The sequence below is a fragment of the Malus domestica genome, chromosome 15, assembly GCF_042453785.1.
Source record: "Malus domestica chromosome 15, GDT2T_hap1".
Taxonomy (NCBI): Eukaryota; Viridiplantae; Streptophyta; class Magnoliopsida; order Rosales; family Rosaceae; genus Malus; species Malus domestica.
In genome coordinates, this window is record NC_091675.1 from 35,545 (window position 1) to 59,287 (window position 23,743).

General features: G+C 35.4%; 1 protein-coding gene across 1 annotated transcript; it reads left to right on the forward strand.

Moving 5' to 3' along the window:
* The first annotated feature begins 14,318 nt into the window (after window positions 1–14,318).
* Window positions 14,319–17,427, forward strand: LOC103450308 (ABC transporter G family member 14). Its single transcript, XM_008389638.4, has 5 exons — window positions 14,319–14,672; window positions 14,845–15,649; window positions 15,807–15,998; window positions 16,187–16,359; window positions 16,452–17,427. Exons 1-5 carry the CDS (start codon window positions 14,493–14,495, stop codon window positions 17,106–17,108), a joined length of 2,007 nt encoding a protein of 668 aa, XP_008387860.1. The 5' UTR covers window positions 14,319–14,492; the 3' UTR covers window positions 17,109–17,427.
* The last annotated feature ends 6,316 nt before the right edge of the window (window positions 17,428–23,743 follow it).

A 23,743-nucleotide genomic window follows, 5' to 3' on the forward strand; every position in this document is an offset into this window, starting at 1 on the left:
ACAACTACTCTACATGAGGAATGATGAGGGGTTTGACCTTTTGGTTGACAAAGTATTGTCATTTTGTGTCCAACATCATATTGAGGTTATTAACATGGATGAGACATATGTAGCTCATGGGAGGTCGAGCCGTAATACCCACAAAAAGACCAACCGTCATCGTTACAAAGTGGAGCTCTTTTTTGTTGTCATTGATTACCAACTTACAGAGTTAAATGATCGCTTCAATGAAACAAGTACCGAATTGCTCATTTGTTTGGCTAGTTTGAGTCCAAATGATTCTTTTGCAGCTTTTGACAAAGAAAAGCTACTTTGCCTTGCTCAATTGTACCCTCAAGATTTTACGAAGCAAGACCTATTGGCACTTGAAGATCAACTCAATATTTATTCATTCTATGCTTTCGAAAAGTGACTTTTCTCAGTTGCAAAGCATTAGTGATCTTGCTAAGAAAATGGTCAAAAAAAGGTTGCATCGAGTATTTCAATATGTGTATTTACTTATTGAATTGGCTTTGATTTTACCTGTTGCAACTGCTTCAGTAGAGAGAGCATTTTCTGCCATGAATATCATTAAGTGTCCACTTCGCAACAGAATGGAGGATCAATGGTTAAATGATAGCTTAGTTGTTTATATTGAGAAAGATGTTTTTTCTTGTATTGACAATGAAACTATCATGACACGTTTTCAAAGTATGAGATCCCGTCGTGGACAAATTTAGTATTTCTAGCTTGTTTAGCACAAAGATTATGAATGAAATTTGTAGTTTGCCATTTATTTGTTCAATGATATTTTCGTCTTCTTTTTTTTTTTTTTTTGGAACTTTTATATTGGGACCACCCTAAGTTAAAATCCTGAATCCGACACTGCTTACAGTGCTCATTTTAGCGACTGGAGCAAAGGTTTCCTTGTAATCCAAGCCATAAGTCTGAGTGAAACCACGAGCCACCAAACGGGCTTTGTGTCTTTCAATATTTCCGTCTATGTTGAACTTGTTTTGTACACCCAACGAATGCCCACTGCTTTCTTCCCCCTTGATTTTAACTACACTCCAGATTCTATTATCATGAAGGACTTACAGTTCATCCCTCATCGCACTTCGCCAAATTTCAAGTTCATTTGCTTCTTCAAATGTTTGTGGTTCATGAGTACTAACGAAGGTGCTAAAAAAGGAAGTATGAGAGGGTGAAAAGTGTTTATAAGACACAAAATCTGTGAGAGGATAACTAGAAGCATAAGCGACATAATCATGTAGTCAAAGTAAGGGATGTTGAACCCATTCAAAAATAAACCTTCACCAATCGCTCTCTTGGTAATGATATCCTGAAAAATAACATTGTGATGGGAGAAAATGGCTAGACAGTTTAGAGAATTGGTGATGGTTCCTACTGATAAAGATTGAAAGGGAAAAGAAGGAATGTAGAGGGCTATTGACTCTATGTGTTTTGAAAGTAAGTTGACATTTCCCTTTCCTACAAGTAAGGCACATTTACCATTAGCTATTGACACTTGAGAAGGTTTTGACAATTTTTCAAAATCATGCAAGTTAGTAATTTGGTTTGTCATGTGATATGTGGCTCCTAAGTCTATGATCCAATAATCATGATCACTACTAGCATGTAGGGCAGTGAAGAACTTGAAATACCTAGGATATCTTTCTACAAAACATGGTCATGTTCAGCCAATAAACCAACAAATTTTCCAAGTAGAGCTGTGTGATTCTTCCCTTCAGCTATATGAGTTGCATCTTCATTGTTATACACTTGTTTGCTGTGTAGGTATGCTACAAATTCATTGATTAATGTAACAGGATTGGTAGTGAAGTTCCTCATTCCCTTAGTCGAAGAAGTAGCTGCATGATTGGCTTTGTAGGCATTGATGCTGGTTCATGTTTCTTTGTGGACCATTTGTCTCCTTCAAGCACCTAGGCTTCAACTCTGGATGAATGATCTAATACATATCTCTTGTATGCCCGAGTGTGTCACAATAGCTGCACTTCAAATCATGTCTTTTTCCCTTGTAAACATCTCCCTCAAATCGATTGTTGTTAGAGACATAAGCCCTAGTTTCAAGAATACTGGCTTTAGTCTCTTGGTTCATGACCTTTTTTTCTTACTTCTTCCCTTTGGATGATGGCACAAGTCAGAGTCAAGCGAGCTACTCGTTTCCTTAAAAAAGTAAAATAAACCCTTGAAAAAGTAAAATAAACAATTGAACGACCACAATTAAATGGTCTAAGGCTCCACATAGAATGACCTAGAGAGGAACTAAGTCCTTGGTTTGGTGTAGAAGAGTAATTTTAAACTTCTCTAATTTTGTTGCCGTAAATGAGATCCAGCATCATGTCAGTTAGACTAAAATATAGAAGATTCTCTAATTTTGTGAATAACGAACTTTGCAAGCAATACATATACGTGCAGTAACTCTCGATATAGCATATTGGCAGATTGACTCATCCAGTTCCCATTGAAAGGATATTCACGCAAAGAAAAATACTTTCAATTTGTTGACTATTATTTATGAGCATATCGAAAAAATCCAAGTCCAAATTAAGTTGTGATTTAGTAGATGGGACATGTGATCATGGATGATGCTCGTGAACCTTCAACTTGAACATTATTTAGCCCAGGATCTAGCTCCTTCCGATAATGTGAAGGTATTCCATTATACGCGCACATGAGTAACTAGGTTTTTTTTTTTTGTACAATACCAAAATCAAGGAGGAGGATTCTCTTTCCTTCATTCCCCTCCTACTTGAACGATTATAATTAAACAACATCAACATCTTATATTGATTTTTTTATAGAGAAAATAAGATAAAAAGTAAATTATGACAAAAGAGGGGAAGATGATAGGAATAGAAAGGAAGAGAATCCTACTCCCAAAATCAAAAGGGCATTGAAAGAAAAGAAAAAGAAACACCCACGAGTACCCTACCCCTACTAGTCCCTATCCATAAGGGCCAAGTACCCAATCCCAATCACTGTTTTTTAAGTTTTAGCAGATGATCGGATCTCTCTTACCTTATTTTTCACCGAACACCAGTACTGCTATCGTCCCCATGTGATCTTTAAGATTTAAGACAATGATCTTTTTTTTTTTTTGGGTCAAACTAATTTACTTTCATTAAATAAAAAGGCAAGTACAGGGAAAAGACAGTTCAAAAGGTAGCCCACTACCTAAATACAAGTCTAACAGTAAATAAGAAAATACAGTAGATAGGCCCAAAAATGGCCAGTTGAACAGCAACAACAAAACCCTAAGACTGGAACGGAAACCAGCAGCCACCAAATGCACCTCCATCACAAGGCCACCACCACCACCAAATGAACGAACTAACGGAACAACTGGATCAAAGGAAAATGAGGGTGAGCAAGCCACCCGCGCAGTGTGGCTCCCATAATCCTACCAAATAGTGCTAAAAGCAGTTTGACAGCCACCCAACACTGAGAAGAAGCACACAAGCCAAGTAGCAGAAGCTAGTGGTTGAGGAAGCAAGACAAGTAGCACCGAAGCAGGAAAATGCCATGAAAGTCCATATTTAAGACCATCTCATGGGAATTAAAGCATAGTTCATAGAACAAAGCTTAAGGGAAGCCAAAACAAATACCAAAAGCAGAAAAAGTTCAGAAACTAATATACTTTTTGAGTGGAATGATGGGGGAAGGATGAAGGAAAGAAGGGGGATAAGGAAGGTGTAAAGAGTGGAGATGGATGGGAAAAAGGGAAGGAGGGCTAGAAAAATGTGGGAAGGAATGGGAAAGGATGAGGGAAAGATGGGGGAAGAGGGAAGATGCAAAGGGTGGAGAATGAAGAGAGAATGAAGGATGGCTAAAAAAAGGTGGGAGTTGGGCTGCTGCCGACCCTAAGCAGGAGCAAGGAGCAGCGGCTAGGAGGGTTTCTTTTTTCCAGAAGGCAGACAGGTGGAAAGGTTAAAGAGAGACAATGATCCTATTCATATACTTTTTTTTATTGTTCACATCTCTTTTAACTCAAAAAATCATTTCCATTTATTTGACTAATTATGAACCGATCAACATTCAGGAATGCTTAAGTGTTTAACTTTTTTGCAAAATAGTTTTTTATTTTGCATATGTAAAAAAGGGTGAAAATTGTGTTTCACAAATTATTTTATGAAGATTAGCTCATAAAATAAAAAACACATAAAGGTTTATACATGATATATAAAACTACAGTTTTAAGAAAAAATAATCATGTATGCTACCACCATTGTCATTATTGCCATCACCACTATAACATTCTCCATCACCATCATTTGCACCACCATGGCCATCACCACCTCTATCGTCTTTTCATAGTCACGTCCACCTACATTGCCAGCATCACCACCACCTCCAACCACAAATCACTGCCGCTTCCACATCTTCACCATAAACACCATCACATGCACCCACCGCCACTAACACCACCACTACCACCATTTTATCCACTATCTTGCATTCTCACCACCGCATCCACCATCACCACTACCGCCACCGTGGCCACCACACCATTACAACCACCTTTGCCACCATCATTCTTGTCACCCTTCAAGCACCATTTCCACAATCATCTGTCACAATCATTGTTAACACAACCAGCATATGTCACCATCGTTACCGCCACTTCCTCCACCGTTGCTCCTACCTCGCTATTGACATTGCCTATATATCACCAGTACTGACACCTCTATTGTCACCACTATTACCACCACTCCAACCAACCACCATTGCTACTAACATCAGTTGTAATCACCATCTTTTCCACCACCATCTTAATTATAAATTACTATCAAATATGAACTTATTATTTTTTGGCATCTTAAATATTGTTATCGAATACGTTTTTGATGTTTTCATTTTAGAAAATTATTCTCAAATTAAACTATTGAACGCATTTTTGAATTATAAAAGTACAAAATTATATTTGTTATTTTTGTTAAGTCTTCAAAAATCATTTCTAAGGCGTTGTTAGACGAATTTTAATTAATTTGGTTAAGCTACACAATATTTTTTATATTGCATAATAATTCTCTATATATATAGCACGCGAAGCAGATATAATGATAAGATAATGATCACGATTAAGAATAGGGAAATTTTATTTAGACCCAGTAATCCTCTTTTCACACCCAACTTAAAAATTTTGTCCCACAAACTTACCTTTTTACCCTCAAATACAAAATTGACAAACTTTAAAAAAAAAAAAAAACACAAACACGTAAACCCACCCAACTACCTACTGTGGCAGTAATCGGATTTGATTTTGATTGTCATTACAAAAATTGTCATCGCCGACCTACTCTTTATCTCGTCAATGTTCAATTCTTCGTGCTCATCTCTATGGTGGTGGCGACAAGGTCACGGCTGCACGTTGCAGCCTAGGTGAGCAGTGGCTGCGATTGGGAAGAAGGGGCATAATTTGGTCTACCCATGGCGGAATTGACCAATCCCCAAACAAATTTGGGTTTTTATTTACGACGGTGATCAGGGTGGCGGAAACTGCCGGAGCCACGGAAGTCCAGCTCTTTCTGAAGATATCCCTGACCATGGAAGTCGGGGCGTTGGTCAATCCGGGTCAGGCGCTCTGGGTCGGAGCCTGTTGGTGGGTCCAGGAGGTGGTTCTACTGGCGGTGGGTTGTTGCCAGGCGGGTCGGGATTGGGCGGCGGTGGCGGAGGAGGAGAAAGAAGAGGTCTTGTTCTTCTGGTAATGGAATTGAAATTGGAATTCATGTTAATGGAAGTCGAAGTCGAAGTTGAAGAATTGCTCCTTTACACCCAGATCGAAGTCGAAGTTGGAATTCATGGTAATGGAATTGAAATTGGAATTCATGGTAATGGAGGGAAATTTTATTTTCAAGTTTTCAATTGTGTAACAGGCTGTGTAATAGGCTGAGTTTTACACCCAGATCGAAGTCGAAGTTGGAATTCATGGTAATGGAATTGAAATTGTTTACTATTCTGGATCAAAAGAAACGAGATCCGATTGATTACCTAAGAGAAGAGAGTCTTCTCAGACCACTTCGACACACCGATTCGCTAGTTGATAATATCTTTCTATACCCATCTTTTCATTAGGGCATAATTGGAATATAAAATTTTAAAGAATATTAATGGATGTAGAGATAAGTTAACTGGGTTCCAATAAAATTTCCCTTAAGAATATCACCCAAATAACAATATAAAACAAAACAAACAAAAATAATTATCACAATTCACAAGAATTACGCACTTAATAATTACATCTATCATATGATTTCACCCCCATAAGCCACTGGACAAAATTATAATGATGCATACATATGTACATAATAATGTAATCAAAGATAACATAAAATATGTGAGTTACCAAGTCCGCAATCAGTTGGCGGGTCATGTCCATCAAAGTCTTCCACTCCACTCGGTTGATTCCCACACAGCTTAAATTAGGTTCACGTCCTTATTTTTGTTACTTCATTGATTAAAATCATATTCATTTTTAATTTTTTATCAAGGTACTTGAATATTAATAACATCATTAATTATTTGAATAATAAAATATGTTTATTTTTAAATATATTCCTTTAGTGTTACAAATGTTAAAATTAGTGTATTTATATTTATGACTAAATTTTTTATCATATATTTTTATTTTTAGTTTGTACCTTTTTTAATTTGTACCAATTTTGTTTTCATTTTAAATTTTTACCCATATATTAGTTTCTTTTTGTGCCCATATTTTTTAAAGTTTTATTTGTGTTTGTACCCATGTGTATACCGTCACGTGACATTGTATATTTAATCAATTATAGAAAAATTACATATGGTATATTTATGTTTTATGCCTAAACTTTGAATCATATATTTATATTTTTAGTTTGTACCCACTTTTAATTTGCAACATTTTTTAAAATTTGTAGTATTTTCTTTTTAGTTTTATTTTGTATCCATGTATTAAATTCTTTTAGCACCTATATTTTTAAAAAAATCATTTGTACTCATAATTTTTTTATCTTTTATATGTACCCTAATTTATTTATAATGTACTCATTCTTCTTTATTAATGTATCACTTTGTTATATGTGAAATGTACCAATTTTTTTAACACCATGGATACATTCTTTTGCCATTTATTATTTCTTATTTTTACATAGTTTTTATCCATTTATTCAATCAAAATGTTTGAATTTTTTTATTGTAACCGTTTCTAATAGTATTATAATGAGGGATTTTAAATTTATAGGATTATAAATCTCATAAAATATCAAACAATTAATGTCAAAACTATAAAAATATTAATATTAATTGTAATATAATGAGGTGTACAAAGTCAATGGACCTTAATTAAACTTTGAATACTATTAAGGTTTTAGTCAAAGAACATTAAGAATTAGGGACCGCATCCAAATTATCCCTACATAGACATACACATATACATATGCATTATATACATATATATGGATTAACACTTCCACCACGTGCGTGTTAAACAAAGTATATATGGACGTGCACTGCAAAATACTAGTATGTGACAATATCCAACCATAGTTTTCGGCGTTTATTTTATGTACAGTGTTGATCTTAAGACAAATCCTTTTGATTCTTTCACGGTTAGTTAAGATGTGGACGATTTAAATATTATCGACGATCCATCTAAAGTGTAGATTTTTTTTAATACAAACAATATTTAATACAATTTATATTAAGAAAAAGAGAAAACTTTAAACTTTAAAAGTAGTGAAATGTCTTAACCACGAAGATAATTCATCGCTTGCGATAATTTAACATTATAAAAAAAATAAAAAATCATTACAGGTGAATAAAATATATATTTTTTCAGCCAAAGTTTTCATTTTACTATGGGATAATGGGAAACTAGTATCATTCTTAAAAATAAAGGAAGGGGGAGCACTGAGCATATATCTAACCAGGCGGGGGCACCACCAAGAGTCCTTCACCCAATGATTTGCACGTATATCATAGCTGCTAGCTAGGATCACACTGGCAAATTCGCATGTGTAAGCATTATACAAGCTTGAAGCATTTCACCTTCCACTTTCCAATCATAAAACTAAATGCGAAGAAGACTATTTCAAAATAGAATTCTTTATGTACTCTCTCTCTTAGCTCATAATTTAACATTAAATTCTATGTAATATTATAAAATATTATGTAAAAAATATGCAATGCTAAAAGATCTATAAAAAGTTTCAATTTAAAAAAAAATTCCTTATAACATTTCACTTAAAATTATTAAAAAATGAATACACACTCCATTATCATTGTAAATTGGGTTGCATGCCACGTGTGGATTTCCGAACTGCATTACCCGAGCACACCAGAGTCCAAACGAACGTTGTTCCAATAACAAAACCCAGTCTAATCATTCATGAGAACTTTGAGAAGGGGAGGGTAGTAGCGTCACACACTCACGCTTGTATTTTGTACACTTTCACGCACACCTTCCTTTTTTTTCTACTTTTCTTATTTTGATACTTTTTCTACCTTTCTCCTAATCCACCAAATTAGGGGATCCGTTAAAATTTGATCCAACAGCTAAAATTATTATAACTTTTAAGGTGAGCCCCTGTTTGTAGCCGTTTGATCAAATTTCAACAGCACAGATTCCTTGATTTGATGGATTATGAGGAAGAGATCCGGCTCCTTTCTGTAAAGTCAATAACAGTTCACAAGTTTAAGGCAATATTTTAATTCATAAGCGAATACATTTACCTAAAACTTTAATCTCTCCCACAACTTTTGTGCACTAAACTTGCGTCCATTGAACCTGATCGTGTGTGTATATTTTTTTTTCTAGAGTAATGCTAAGGAGACTATATGGATAGACTAAAGTTTATAAAATAAATGATATGGAAGTTGATGATTAGATTGTTACTTAAGTGTTACTTAACGGACTTATTTCTCATTGGATTTTTTTCACTTTTACTTATATATTTTATTCACTTGTAATGATTTTTTATTTTGCATAATGGAAAATTATCGCAAGTGGTGAATCATCTTTGTGGTTAAGACATTTCACTACTTTTGAAGTTTAAAGTTTTCTTCTTTTCTTAATATAATTTAGTAAAGCTTAAAATTGATGATTGGATTGTTATTTCTTATTGGTAACACGTCATTTAATTTGCATATTTAGCCTACAAATTTAATCAACCTAACATTACTCATTCTTTCCGACAACAATAGTTCTATTAAGGAAAAATTAGTTTCTAGTCCCCAGTTTCTAATGTCCATTGACTAAGACCATGGACGGTCCTGAGATTTTGGAGGCCCTGTGCGAGACTCAAATGGAGGCCCTTACAAGGTCTAAATTTTGGTTGCTATATTTTCTTTTATATTTTATACTTTTTTCTTGTGTATAAATTGATATATACGCAAAAGAAAATAAATAAAAAAGAAGCATGGTTTGGTGGCTATGTATGTACTTTCTTTATGTTTTTGGGTTCGAAACTCCTTACTTTTTAAATAAAAAAAAGCATGGTGTTGTGGCTATGTACATATCATATGACCGTACATATATCATAATCAGAACAACTCATACTCTTTATAATGAACTAGTTAAACAAATCAATGGTTATGATATTTGTAGCATCTTATAATGAACTGTTAGGTTTTTTTATTGCATTTTTTCTCACTCCCTAAAGTGAGGATGATTCTAACCCCCACTCGGTTGTCGTTAGATTAGTTAGAATTTGAGATTCGTGTCTTAAATTAATTAAACCAAATTAATTTAACGGTAATCAATAGGGGATGAGCATCACATGCTCACCTCCACTTTAGTGTTGTGAGCAAAGTTGTATTATATATGGATAAATGGTCTTCAAATAAGATGAAAATTAGATGATCCTTAAAAGCTGACCAAAAGAATAAATGAACGACGTGTATTCGATTAAATGATGTCATATATGAAAAAGGGTTTTAAAGATTATATCTTCAAACTTTTAAGGATTTTAATTAATTATGATATTCCTAATCATAGATTTATCATCAAAAGTTATCTTTTATAATGATAGAAATTAAACTATAAATATTAAAGAGAAAAGAAAAATATTAATGTAGTTCAAAAAAGGCCCAAAATGGTTCTACAGGGAGTTGAACCCTTGCAAACACAAATTTAAGTACCAGTGCTTAACAATTCCCCGAAGGCAACAATGTTAACTATGTTCACACTTTTTTTATATGTAGTACATTATAAAGGTTATTAAAATTCAGGGGCCCCTAAAAATCGGGGCCCTGTGAGGTCACACGCCTGGCATCCCCTCAGGGCCAATCCTGACTAAGACCTTATCAGTTTTTAGATTTTGATCAAAGTCTCTAGCATTAATATATTAATGAATTACATGTAAGTTACATAAGTTTTATAATAAAAAAAATTGGTAATTGATTTAGAGCTTTAATACTCACACCCTTATTAGACTCCTAAATAATTTTCAATTCAAACATTTCCCAAATATAAAAAATAAAATTAGAATGAGTTTGTACCCTTTGTTAAAAATGTACCCTTTTTTTAAATTTAAAATGTACCCATTTTTTATATAAAATTTCATTCAATCTTTTCTCTAATCCATTTTTTAAACTTATATGTGTACATTCTATTTCATTGATTTGAGAATGTCTCCATATCAAGTTTAATAAAAGAAATTTAATAATGTTATTATGCCTAATATCCTTCTTTTTTATGCTTTTGAAAAATGTACACATGTTTTGGTACAATAATTTTTTTGGTTAGTTTTGATGAACGTACCCATGTGTGTGTACATACACACACACACACAAAATATTGGAGAGTATAATTCATCTTTAATATTTTTAATCCCATAAATTATGGGTTTTATTTAAAATCTCATTAATATAAATAACTACAAATTTCATTTTTAATTTAAAAATATAATAATCTACATAGAAATATATTATTACATTAATATCAGGGACTTCGATCAAAAACTAAAAACCACCAAAGTTTTAGTCAAAGAACATTGGTAATTAGGGACCGCATCCAAAGTGTCCCTTCTATTAATTCCTTACTAGCTAGAGCATCGCATATACTTTGGCAAAATGGAACTCTTCATGTTATATTAGTAACTCTCTCACATGCTATGCATGTGGTAGAGGAAGTTATTGTAGTGGAAGTTACTATTTTATTCTTGCTACAGCAAGGGACGTGAGTTGTTGGTAACTATTTTTTTTTCTGTTTTTTTTTTCACTTTTATTAAAAACTGGAAAATTATTTATTGGTAACTGTTTTGATTTTCAGAAAAATGAAAAGTGAAAGCTACATTTTGGATTTTTAAAACTTGGCTTGGTCTTAGTGTGAAACTAAAATAGTTAATAATAACTTAGCTACAAGTCCAAAAGATAAAAAAGTGAAGTTTATTTATAATTTTCTTGTCACATGTACATTGTTACAAGGTATTTCGAGTCATATAATTTCTTTCCATATATATAAATATGGAATATATAGGGAAGATATAAAAATATATATCAAAGCTCAAGGGAATACTCGAGCGGTACACAAAAAACTCGATGTCATTGTCATGGACATGTATATGAAATATTGATACTCATGCGCAAGTTGGGAGAGGAAGACAATTCCCTAAAATATGATGCTCGAGCCACCCACCATCAAATAGCCAATACTTTCTGCATGTCTCTGAATTGAGAAAGGGCATGCTGGGCTCCACCACGCAACTGGACCCCCATTTACTCTTTATATCCCAGACTAACCTGATCAGTAGTGCTCTGCCAAATTTTTTTTTTTTTTTTTTTTTTTGGACACAAATTGGAATCCGATTGATGGCTTCTTCCTAATAAGAGCTTAAGTTTACAATCAAGTAACAAGCAAAACAAAAGTGCGTATGTGTGTACGAGGGGAGAAATTATCTATTGTAATCGGAAACATCACATTGCAATATTTATTGAATAGTGATATTCACACTTATTTTTTAGGGTAAATTACACTGTAATCCTTCAGGTTTGAGGTATATTACAATCGCATACAACATCTTCAAAACATTTCACTTTCATACCTCAACTACTATTTTATTCTAAATTGACAGAAAAGTTGGATTTTGTTACCAACATTGTTGAGTTCTTTTGTGAACTACTTTTGTATTGAAATATATATTCATATTTTCAGTTCGACTATTGTGAGCTAATATTTTGACTATTAGCCCTTGATATCATGACTTTGTTAGTAACATAGTGCTTTGAGTTAAGTGTGCATGTAATCATGGAGTACAAGGAACTGTGCAATGTATGCCTTGTTTTCTGTGGTTCTGCACTTGATTCAAAAGTGACAAGTTGCTAAGAAAGATTGGTTGCAAACTCATGAAGACTCAGTGATCACCACGAGTTCTTATCAGGACATCACATTGACATTCAAGTGGGAGAATGTAAAGTTCTATGAATGGCAATGTGTGACAATTGTTTACTTGAGGAACAAATCACTTGATTATTCAGTGGTGTGCAATTCAAGTAAATTAAGAGTCCTAGTTACGTAAGAATTGTGGAGTCTTTAATCATTGCAGCTAATCTAGGAGAATCATCTAAAGGTTCAAATACAAAGATATTGCATCATGATAGGACTCAATCAAGGTGATAGGGTTGACCTTCTTAGCTGTTAATAGGCCGGCTAATAAGGAACCCTAATGGTATATAATTACTAAGTTAAGTCCCTGCTTCCATACATTGAATTCCTCATAATACTAAAACATATTCATATAGTAGGGGGATATTTTGGAGTATTGGAAGGAGAAGACAACCTAAAGTTCATCAATGGCTTCATCTTCATAACAATGTCTTCCGAATTCTACAGATAAGTTCAATATAATTAGTCAATATCTATTTCATATTGATTTGATTTATTCGTGATCCTAATGTCTTGTTGTTGTGATTTCAAAATATGTCTTACATGAACGAGGAGATACTTCCCAACCCCGGATCCATTATTTGGCATGATCCCCACAATGAACATCTTTTTTACCAAAATCTAACATGGCCGCACGACCATAGTGATTTTGTTAAACAAGATCACCATCACCGTACCCAAATTGGTCAAAAACAACAATGAAAGGATAGTCTAAGTTCAACTTGTGACAAGCTAAACCAGTACTTAATTAGTCTAAAACAACTTTACGTAACAAACGGGGCCTTACTGAATTTGACAATGCAATATTTAATATGAGATGTTATTGCCACTTTTAAAAAGTTTTTGTGCTCTCTTCATTAGTGTATATTGTTTCTAAGCTTAAATGTCAAAATGGTCCCTATGTTATAATCATATGGCCAATTTAGTCTCTATATTTTCGATTTGGCTAATTTAGTCTAAATAATAATTAATAAACAAGGCCAACCCAACTTTAATAAGTAAGATCTTATTAAACCTAACAATGGGCTAGCAATAATGTGGTATAATTCACATTTGACGAGAATTGAACCTAAGACCTCTCACTTACAAATAAAGAGGAATATCACTTGACCGTAGTACTAAGTGGTTTCATAATAATTATCATGAATACTACAAATTTAATATTTACAACCTAATTGTGTTATCATTCCAAAATCATATGATAATGATACTAATGCTAAGTATAACCAATTTTTTTAATACAAGTAAAACCAGAGTTTTATCAAGGAAAGAGACTGAAAAGAACAAGAATAAAAGTATCAAATGTTGATTTAAATTTACTCAAAAAAATTAAACAAATTCAATACACACATAAATAAATCAAAAGACTTGAGGCAAGAATGAAGTGTCATGCACCTTTAAGCCCAAGTTTCTTGAGTCTTTTGACCATTGAGCACAATAATATTGGATTGTGTTTATTGGGGTAGTCTTATTGTACAAGAAGGGTCAACTATAAGTACATATGTATGAAAAAACTTGGATATAACATATAAGAAGACAAATTTTCAAGACAAGTGACCACTGTGGGCTTTAATTTGCTCCGCCAGTGTTTCCAAATATAGAAAATTCTTAAGATGTAGATGTGAACAATGATTTTAACTATTTGAGTTATAAACTAATTTGCTTTTCAAATAAACTTACATTTATATTTTATTTCTACATCCACGACCATAATACTAATCAAGAAAAGACAGAAAAGATGTTAATAAAGGGGACTAGCTTAGCTATATATATATAGGATGAGATTAGCATTAAGCTTAATGGTTAATAGTCAGTGTTAGAATAATTAATAGAAAAGGTGGGATTCCCACCATCACCACATGGGATGGAGGTCTACATGACCATGGAGGCCAACACACAAGAGGACATCTTCCATCCTTCGTGTGTGTGTGTGTATGTATGTGTATATATATATATATATATATATATATATGTGCATATCTTCCATCCCAGGACCGTTCACTTTGGGACGCCAACTTAAATCGAGCCAACGCAAGTACGCGTACGTACTTGTGCCCTCTCCCAACCATCGCTAACGCACGCAACCAAATTATTTAAAAAAAAGGAGAACTCACATACATTCAAACTTGCAATGTCTCTCAGCAGCATAGTGCCAAAACCAGCAGAATATGGCGGCAGCGACAGTAGTTGTACTACTACTGTGGAAGTTTCGCCGGAGATGCCTGCTGGAACCCAGAACAAGGCCGCGCCCGCTACCCAAGTTAATTCACAAGCTTTCCTACAACTAACGTTGTATCCTATAACTTTAAAGGTCTCTCATCATCATCTCTCTCTCTCTCTCTCTCTCAGCTAGCTAGCTGAAATATTAATTATTAATTCATGATTTGGTGACTAAATAATTTAATTTCAGATGATACCATCGATGTATATAAAAGTGACGATCCTGCTAAAAATTAAGTTATTAATTAATAATTAAATTGCAGTTTGAGGAGGTGTTTTACAAAGTGAAAGTGGAGCAGAAAGGGAGTAGAGGTAGGAGCAGATCTAGAGAAAAGAGTATACTGAGTGGGATAACAGGTATGGTATGTCCAGGAGAGATATTGGCTATGTTAGGGCCATCCGGAAGTGGGAAGACGACCCTTCTTACTTCCCTGGGAGGGCGCCTCAATCATCAGAATAACGTTAAGTTCATGTCAGGAAAGATCAGCTACAACGGCCAGCCATTCTGCGGCGCCATCAAAAGACGAACGGGATTCGTTGCCCAGGACGACGTTCTGTACCCGCATCTCACGGTGACTGAGACTCTTGTGTTCACGGCTCTCCTGAGGCTGCCCAACAGCCTGAGCCGGGACGAGAAAGTGCAGCACGTGGAGCAGGTGATCAGCGAGCTGGGATTGACTCAGTGCCGGAGCAGCATGATAGGGGGGCCACTGTTTAGAGGGATCTCAGGGGGAGAGAAGAAGAGGGTGAGTATAGGTCAAGAGATGCTGATTAACCCGAGCTTACTTTTATTGGATGAGCCCACCTCAGGGTTGGACTCCACTACAGCTCAGCGGATCCTGATCACACTCAAAAGGCTTGCGAGTGGGGGCCGAACCCTTGTCACCACCATCCACCAGCCCTCCAGCCGCATCTACCACATGTTTGATAAGCTCGTCCTGCTTTCCGAGGGCTCCCCCATTTATTATGGCCCTGCTTCTGCGGCCCTCAATTATTTTTCCTCCATCGGTTTCTCCACGTCCTTGCCTAGTGTGAATCCTGCTGATCTTTTGCTGGATCTTGCTAACGGTATGTATGTACGTAATGTATGTATGTAGATGTACGTACGTACGTACATGTGTATACTAACTAATTATGCATGCATGCGTATGCGTATATTAAATGATCGATCTATCCACTGGTTGTTTTTATTAATTTGCAAACTAAATATGTACGGTACGTCCAGGAATCGCCCCTGATTCCCAACATGCATCTGAGCAGTGGGAGAACACGAACGCGGAACAAGAGCAGAAAATGGTGAGAAAAGCTCTCATTTCTGCCTACGATAAGAACATTTACGCAAAGTTGAAAGATGAGCTCTGTGCTGGTTTGGAGGTCAATAACTACGACAATTACATGAAAGGAGCTGCTTCTGCAAGTAATTCCTTCAGCATATCCTCTCTCTCTCTCTCTCTCTCTCTCTCTCTCTCTCTCTCTCTCTCTCTCTCTCTCTCTCTCTCTCTCTCTCTCAATTTCCTAGCCCAAGCCCCAAGGTTCGTTTAGTTTCAATTTTCAATTATAATGATGTCTTGTGTAGTGCATTAGCTGATCATGCGATACCTGCAGAGCAATATTGGTGTACAAGCTGGTGGCACCAGTTCAAGGTGCTGTTTCAGAGGGGGTTAAGGGAGAGAAGGTATGAAGCCTTCAACAGGCTACGGATTTTCCAAGTAGTAAGTGTGGCCACGCTTGGTGGACTCCTCTGGTGGCGTACACCCACGTCTCACATTGAAGACCGTGTAAGCTACAATTCCTTTATTTAATTGGTTAATTTAAAATGCATAAATATAATTGATTAATAACTTTTTAGTGTGTATATGGTTGGTTGCAGATCGCTTTGCTCTTCTTCTTCTCCGTATTTTGGGGGTTCTACCCACTGTACAATGCAGTGTTCACATTTCCCCAGGAGAGAAGGATGCTGATAAAAGAACGATCCTCGGGAATGTACCAGCTTTCATCCTACTTCCTAGCAAGAACAGTTGGAGACCTGCCGCTGGAGCTGGCACTGCCAACAGCATTTGTGTTAATAATCTATTGGATGGGAGGGCTTAAACCGGACCCCTTCACGTTCATCCTGTCCCTGCTCGTGGTTCTGTACAGCGTGCTGGTCTCCCAAAGCCTAGGGTTAGCCATTGGTGCCATTCTGATGGACATAAAGCAAGCCACCACTTTGGCGTCGGTTACAACACTTGTCTTCCTCATCGCCGGGGGTTACTACATTCAACAGATTCCTCCCTTTATCGTGTGGCTGAAGTACTTAAGCTATAGCTACTACTGTTACAAGCTTCTTCTTGGGGTCCAATACGACGAGGACGACTTTTATGAGTGCTCCAAAGGAGTCTTGTGCCGAGTTGGAGATTTGCCTGCCGTCAAATCCATGGGTGGTCTCGACCACTTGTGGCTCGATGTCTCCATTCTCGGCTTAATGTTACTTGGCTACCGCCTTCTTGCTTATCTTGCACTCCATCGAGTGCGCTTGAGGAGATAATTAATCATTGACATCATCGATTTGATCGTCATCCGAAGAGTTCTCTCCTTCTTCATCAACTGATCGATGGTGCGTCGAGGAGGAACGTAGCTGAAAATCATCACATCATGTGGTGGAAATTTGAGTTGGAATTAATTAAAACCGTATCGTGTGTGCATGAACCTTGATATATGCTTTAGCCAGCTTACTTTAATCAGCTCGATCGATATTAATTACTAACTTGAAGAAGATCACTCTAATTGAGTAATTTCAGAATAATACATTGATAATGCTCAATCGTTTATGATAATAAAGAGGAAAGAACATATATGCTCTTCAATTTCAAGGTGTGAACACACCCAACTGCCGGAAAATTATTGTCTCTGTAGAATATTATTATGTGGCTTAGCCGAACTCTCTCTTTTCCTAGTATAAAAGTATCAATGTACTAAAAAAAAAAAACTGAGCAATGTCGTCATTTATTAATCACTGTAATATTTATAAAATAATTAAGATGACTAATTATACTCAAGATGTAAACAAACAGATTATGTACGTCCATTCATAAATCACTAGAATCCTCATAACAGAAGTATTTTTTAGGTGGAGTCGTGGCTCTCTCGTGCAAAAGAATGTCCTTCCTACTTTGGATATAATTATCACCCGAGACTCTTACTAAGAAGCAAAGCAATATATTAGGAAGGAGGATTCTCTCCATTCTTATTTTCATTCCCTTTTTTTCTCTTTTCTTATATATTGTTTTTTATCTTATTATCTTTATAAAAAAATAAATATAAGATATTAATGTGGCTAAACTGTAACTGTTCAAATAAAAATGAAGGGAAATGAAGAGATATTAGGAGGAGAGATTTTTCAATATGACTGTCACACGAAGTGGTACACCACGTGTCCTTATATAAATTGTGGATTATGTGTGTTAAAAGATTAATAACTTAAAAATAAATTTTTTTTACCAATTACATAAAAACACGTGATGTACCATCCCTATTTCCGTTACAACTAAAAATTTCTCGATTAGGCCCCTCCATATGTTAGATCGAGAAGGACAATAATCTATCGTACCACGTAGTGGGGGCTGGCTGGGGGGGCCGTGGCTTTCGTGGTTTTCGCTGGGTAGGGAGTAGGTAGACAGCCCCTTTATTTATTTATTTTTTTTAACAGAATTGTTTTTTTTGCTTTTGGACACACAAATTTAGTGGTAGCCATTATTTATTGAGTTTTTTCTTTGCAGATTTTGCACAAGTACAATTTGAATTCACAGTTATGTGCTTTAATACCAATAAAATTTTAAATTTTTAATAGATAAATTGCATTTTATCCCCTCAAGTTTAAAATAAATTGCAATCTCATACAATATTTTTAAAACATTTCAGTTTTATACATTTATTTTTAACAAAAAAATTCTTTTTCTTTTTATAAATAAAAAGTAGCCTTTGCTCAATGCTGTGTTGTCCATATCTCCAATTCCATATAACGAAGGTGGAATTGATGTCTAAATTCGTAACTTCATAAGACAAATTAAACACGTACGTAGTAAGACAAATTAAACAAGAGAAGTGTTGTAATTATTATTTAAGATAAATTACATTTTATACATTCATGTTTGAATACAATTACAACCTTATACAACATCATTAAAACGTTGCAAGCCATACATAAACTTTTATTTAGTGTACTATTTCATTTTGGACCTATATTCTGTAGTGAATTTAGTATTTCATTTTGGGTTTGGTTCTTATTTTTCCTAACTAATATAGATTAATTTTAGAACATATTAAGCAATATATAAGTCATCAGCAACCAAGAAAATGTGGGGTTAATTAGTGTGCAATTTATAAAGTTTATTTTTTTTGTACAATAGGCGTGTGCAAAAAGACTAAGTTAGATTATCTCCAAATGACATATCAAATTCTAAGTGAAATGTCATGTAATCAAATTTGAAGGTAGGGATAAGTTTCAACCAGTATGTCAATTCTATGTGGATTGACATATGAATTTTTTATGTCAAATTTGACATATGAGAAAAGGTGATGTCAAATAATTTTTATAATTATTTTATTGTGTGAGCTCCATTAAGCACCAATTATAGGCCTTGGAAATTTACTTTAATTGATTTCATTTTAAAAATGGGCCCTACAAATATCATTTATAATAAAAAAATAAATAATATATATATATATATATATAGGTTGCAGGAATAGAGACATTGCCATATTAGCTATTAAATTAATATTTAACATTTATTTTTGATATCTCCATTGGAGATGCTCTCAATTATTCTATTTGAAACATTGTTAATTTTTCAACCGATTGTTTTTAGATTTTAATCTTAGGGATGATTATTGTTAGCCATGGATGGTGGAACACCATGATGCACCACTGTTCACCTTTGAGGCTTTGACAAAGGGAACTTTAACGAAAAGCACCTGGTACTGTTCACTTTAACGAAAAAACCACATTTTTACACTAAAAAGTCAATCATGGTACTATTCACTTTACCCTTTATTTTGTCCTTATCATTAAAACTCAAAGTTTTCAAGCCCTTTTCATTAGTTTTCCTTTTGACAAATGATCAAAACAAAATATTTTCATACGATGATACAAGCCCGAGTTGATTATTTTTTTTCATGACCAATAATAGGCCTCGATTATGTGGGTAATTAGAAAGTATGTAATTGTAGTATCCCACATCGGCGGGGTGGGGATTGGTCCCTGATCTTATATGTACATGCCCCATCTCTTCCTAGCATGACTTGTTCTAGGTAGTGAGGTTCTCTTGCCCAGAAACAAATCCGTGAGGACGTGGCCCAAAGTGGACAATATCGTGCTATGACGGAGTCGGGATGTGACAATTTGGTATTAGAGCCAGACTCACCGTCCGTTCGGATGTGCCGACGAGGATGTCGGTCTTCTCAAGGGGGTGGATTGTAATATCTCACATCGGCGGGGTGGGGGTTGGTCACTGGCCTTATATGTACATGTCCCTCACTTCCTAGCATGACGCATTTTGGGTAGTGAAGTTCTCTTGCCCAGGAACAAATTCGTGAAAGCGTGGTTTAAAGCGGACAATATCGTGCTACAGCAAAATCGAGATGTGACAGTAATAGTTTGTAACACAATTGCAAAGAAATTTGTCACAAGAAGATGATTGAAAATAAAAGTATAAGAAACTTTTAATACGATAAAGAAGGCCATAACATGCACAATTAATAAAACAATTAGAAAAATAACTAAAACAAACTTATCTTTAAGGGGTGCTTTAGATTTTGGCTTTTACAACTCATTATTTCTAAGATAAAAACCTATTTATTTTTAAAGATTCAACATAAGCCCAAATTTAAAATCTGCAACCACATCAAAACACTATTGACCCATTAATACAATGTATTTACATCCATGCCACTCATTCTTTATGGTCCATTTCCCCAATTCCTAAATTTATGCCAAATTAAAAGTAGTAGAAAAATAAAATATATAAACTGTTTGCATTAATGGTATCCATGTCATACCAGAAATTTACGTTTTTTTTTTTGTGATATATTTTGTAGTAATTGTATCCATATTAATTGGTAGGTAAATTAGTTTGCTCCATTTATTTAAAAAAAAAGATTAGATGTTAGATTAGGAAGTCGACGGGGTTCAAACTCACGTCATGGTGTAAGGGTAACACTCCTCTCCACCATTGTGGTAGAGGGTGTGCCGTTAGCTAATCTACATCTAATCTAACAAAATCTATTGTTTGACAAAATAAATAAATAAATAAATCAACTACACGTTTATTATATATATTTTTTAATCAAATAACATTCCTCTAACTTGTAGGTAAATTATTTTCTATGTATTGTTATATATGTTAGACACGTTCAATGGTGGAGCTAGAAAAATTTTACCGGGTGGGCTAGCTTAAAGATTTAAATCTTTATAAGCAAGAAAAATTTTCACATTATCAGCTAGCTTAAGAAAATTTTCACAAGGTGAATCAAGAATTTTCGTTATTCAAACAAATTCAAACATGTACATGTACAAGAAGGGATGAGAAAAAAGATGTGAGAAAAAGAGATGGTTTGTAAACTGTATTATATAATTAAACCAAGGGAATTCGAATCAGTAACTAAATATATGGTGGGCTACATTCGAAAATCAATAAAAACTACATGTAAAATTTTATTTTCTACCGAAAGCTACCTGGGCTACAGCCTAGGGTAGCCCTTAATGTGGCTCCACCGGTGGACACATTTTATTGTCGTATAAACATGAGTGTAACATAATATTGTTAATATTATGCATCAAACTGCATTTCTTTTGTTATAGGTAAATTATTTTCCATGTACTAGTGCATATGTTAGGCATGTTTTGTTGTTGGAAAATACAATATCCTGTATCATTGTAAAGAAAGACATTACATTACACCCATAGTATACTTGTTGTAGGTAAATTATGGAAATTAATTTGTAGGTAGGTATTTTGCATCATTGGAAATGAACATTTCAAATAGTAGGTAGGTAAATTAATTTTTTCTAATTATGTTGATGCACAAAACAGGAGGTCTTGAAACAACGTAGATCCGACCATGAATCTGCATGAAATGTAAATGACACAAGATGTATCGTGGTTCATCCCAAAATTTGGGCTACGTTCACATTGATTATATTTCTGAGGGAGAGAGAGCTCTGAATGAGAGTGAGAGCTTTGAGAGGGGGTGAGGAGCCTTAGGAATTGGCCTATCCTAATTGTGAGGGTGAGGAATCTTTTTATAGAATAAGGGCTCCTCACTTATTACATATTTGCCCCTTCCTTTATTACATAATTACATTTGAGTTCCCTGAGTATTTGTACGAGATCTAAATACGAGGCCGTAAATATGGTATAAACAGTAGTCCCCCAAGTCTTTAGTCAAGAGAGTATTTTGGCTGGAGACTTGAAATTCAGTCCATGTGTGGGCCGAAGTAACTAGATGTTGTATTGAACTGATGTTCGATATGAGGCGGTACTCAATCTGAAATGATGCTCAACTAGAAGTAACACATGCTGCGAGGCTGCTCGGCTCGTGGCTTATGTTGCCTTGGTTGTCTCGGCTTGTGGCGTTGAAGGTGAGGGAGTCCCTTTTATAGAATAAGAGCTCGCTCCTTAATACATGAATAATGGGTTAGGAGTGATGCTCGCGGCGAGTCGGTTGCTCAGCGTGCGGCGATGCTCTTTAATGAAGGTGAGGGAGTCCCTTTTATAAAATAAGGGCTCACTCCTCAATACATAAGTGATGGGCTAAGTCCCCCAAGTATTTTTCATGAGTGCTCTCTAATGAAAGTGAGGGAGTCCCTTTTATAGAATAAGGGCTCGTTCCTCAATACATAAATGATGGGCTAGAGTTGATGTTCGCGGCGAGGCGGTTGCTCAGTAGGCAGCGATGCTTTCTAATGGTGGTGAGGGAGTCCCTTTTATAAAATAAGGGCTCGCTCCTCAATACATAAGTGATGGGTTAGGAGTGATGCTCGCGGCGAGGCGATTGCTCAGCTGGCGGCGTTGCTCTCTAATGATGGTGAGGGAGTCCCTTTTATAAAATAAGGGTTCGCTCCTCAGTACATGAATAATGGGTGCTCTCTAATGAAAGTGAGGGAGTCCTTTTTATAGAATAAGGACTCCTCCTTAATACATAATTAATGGGCTAAGTCCCCCAAGTATTTTTCATGAGGCCCAGTTAAGGCTTAATATATGGTACATAATGTAGTCTTCCAAGTCTTCGGTCAATAAAGTCTGTTGGCTGGAGACTTCAAATTGAATCCATGTATGGGCCGAAGTCGTGGTTGTTCGAATGCGGTATTTGTATACCTTGCACTGAAGCTTTGTAGGTAAAGCTTTGCAAGTGAAGCTTTGAAGCTGGAGCTCTGTAAATGAAGCTTTTGAAGCTAGAGCTTTTGTAAATGAAGCTTTTGAAACTGATTTACATGAGTAATGCTCATGAATGTTTATGTTGATTGACATGAGTGATGCTCATAGATGTTGACATGAGTGATGCTCATGAATGTTGACATGAGTGATGCTCATGAATGTTTATGTATGATTGGTATGAGTGATGCTCATGAATGTTTATGTATGATTGACATAAGTAATGCTCATGTATAATTTGAAGTATTGGGCGTACTTTTGATCACTTGGTTGGTGGCATGAAGAAGAGTGCGGGTTGTACATTTCATCATCTGGTTGGTGACATGAATGGCTAGTTGCCAAATGATATTAGAGTACGGATTGTACATTTCATTACCTGGTTGGTGGCATGAATGGCTAGTTGCCAAATGATATTTAGAGTACGGGTTGTACATTTCATCACCTGGTTGGTGGTAATAGCGGCGGGTTGCCGAATGATATTTAGAGTACGAGTTGTACATTTCATTACCTAGTTGGTGGTAATAGCGACGGGTTGCCGAATAATTTTGGAGTACTGGGCGTACTTTTGATCGCCTGGTTGGTGGTAACAGCTGCATGTTGCTGAATAATTTTGGAGTACTGGGCGTACTTTTAATCACCTGGTTAGTGCTATTTTGGGCTTATGAGCCTTCGCCCTCCACAACATGCCAGCCCATTTATTTTGGGCTTTGTCTTTTTTTTTATTACCCTCTGATGGGGTTTATACAGATGTT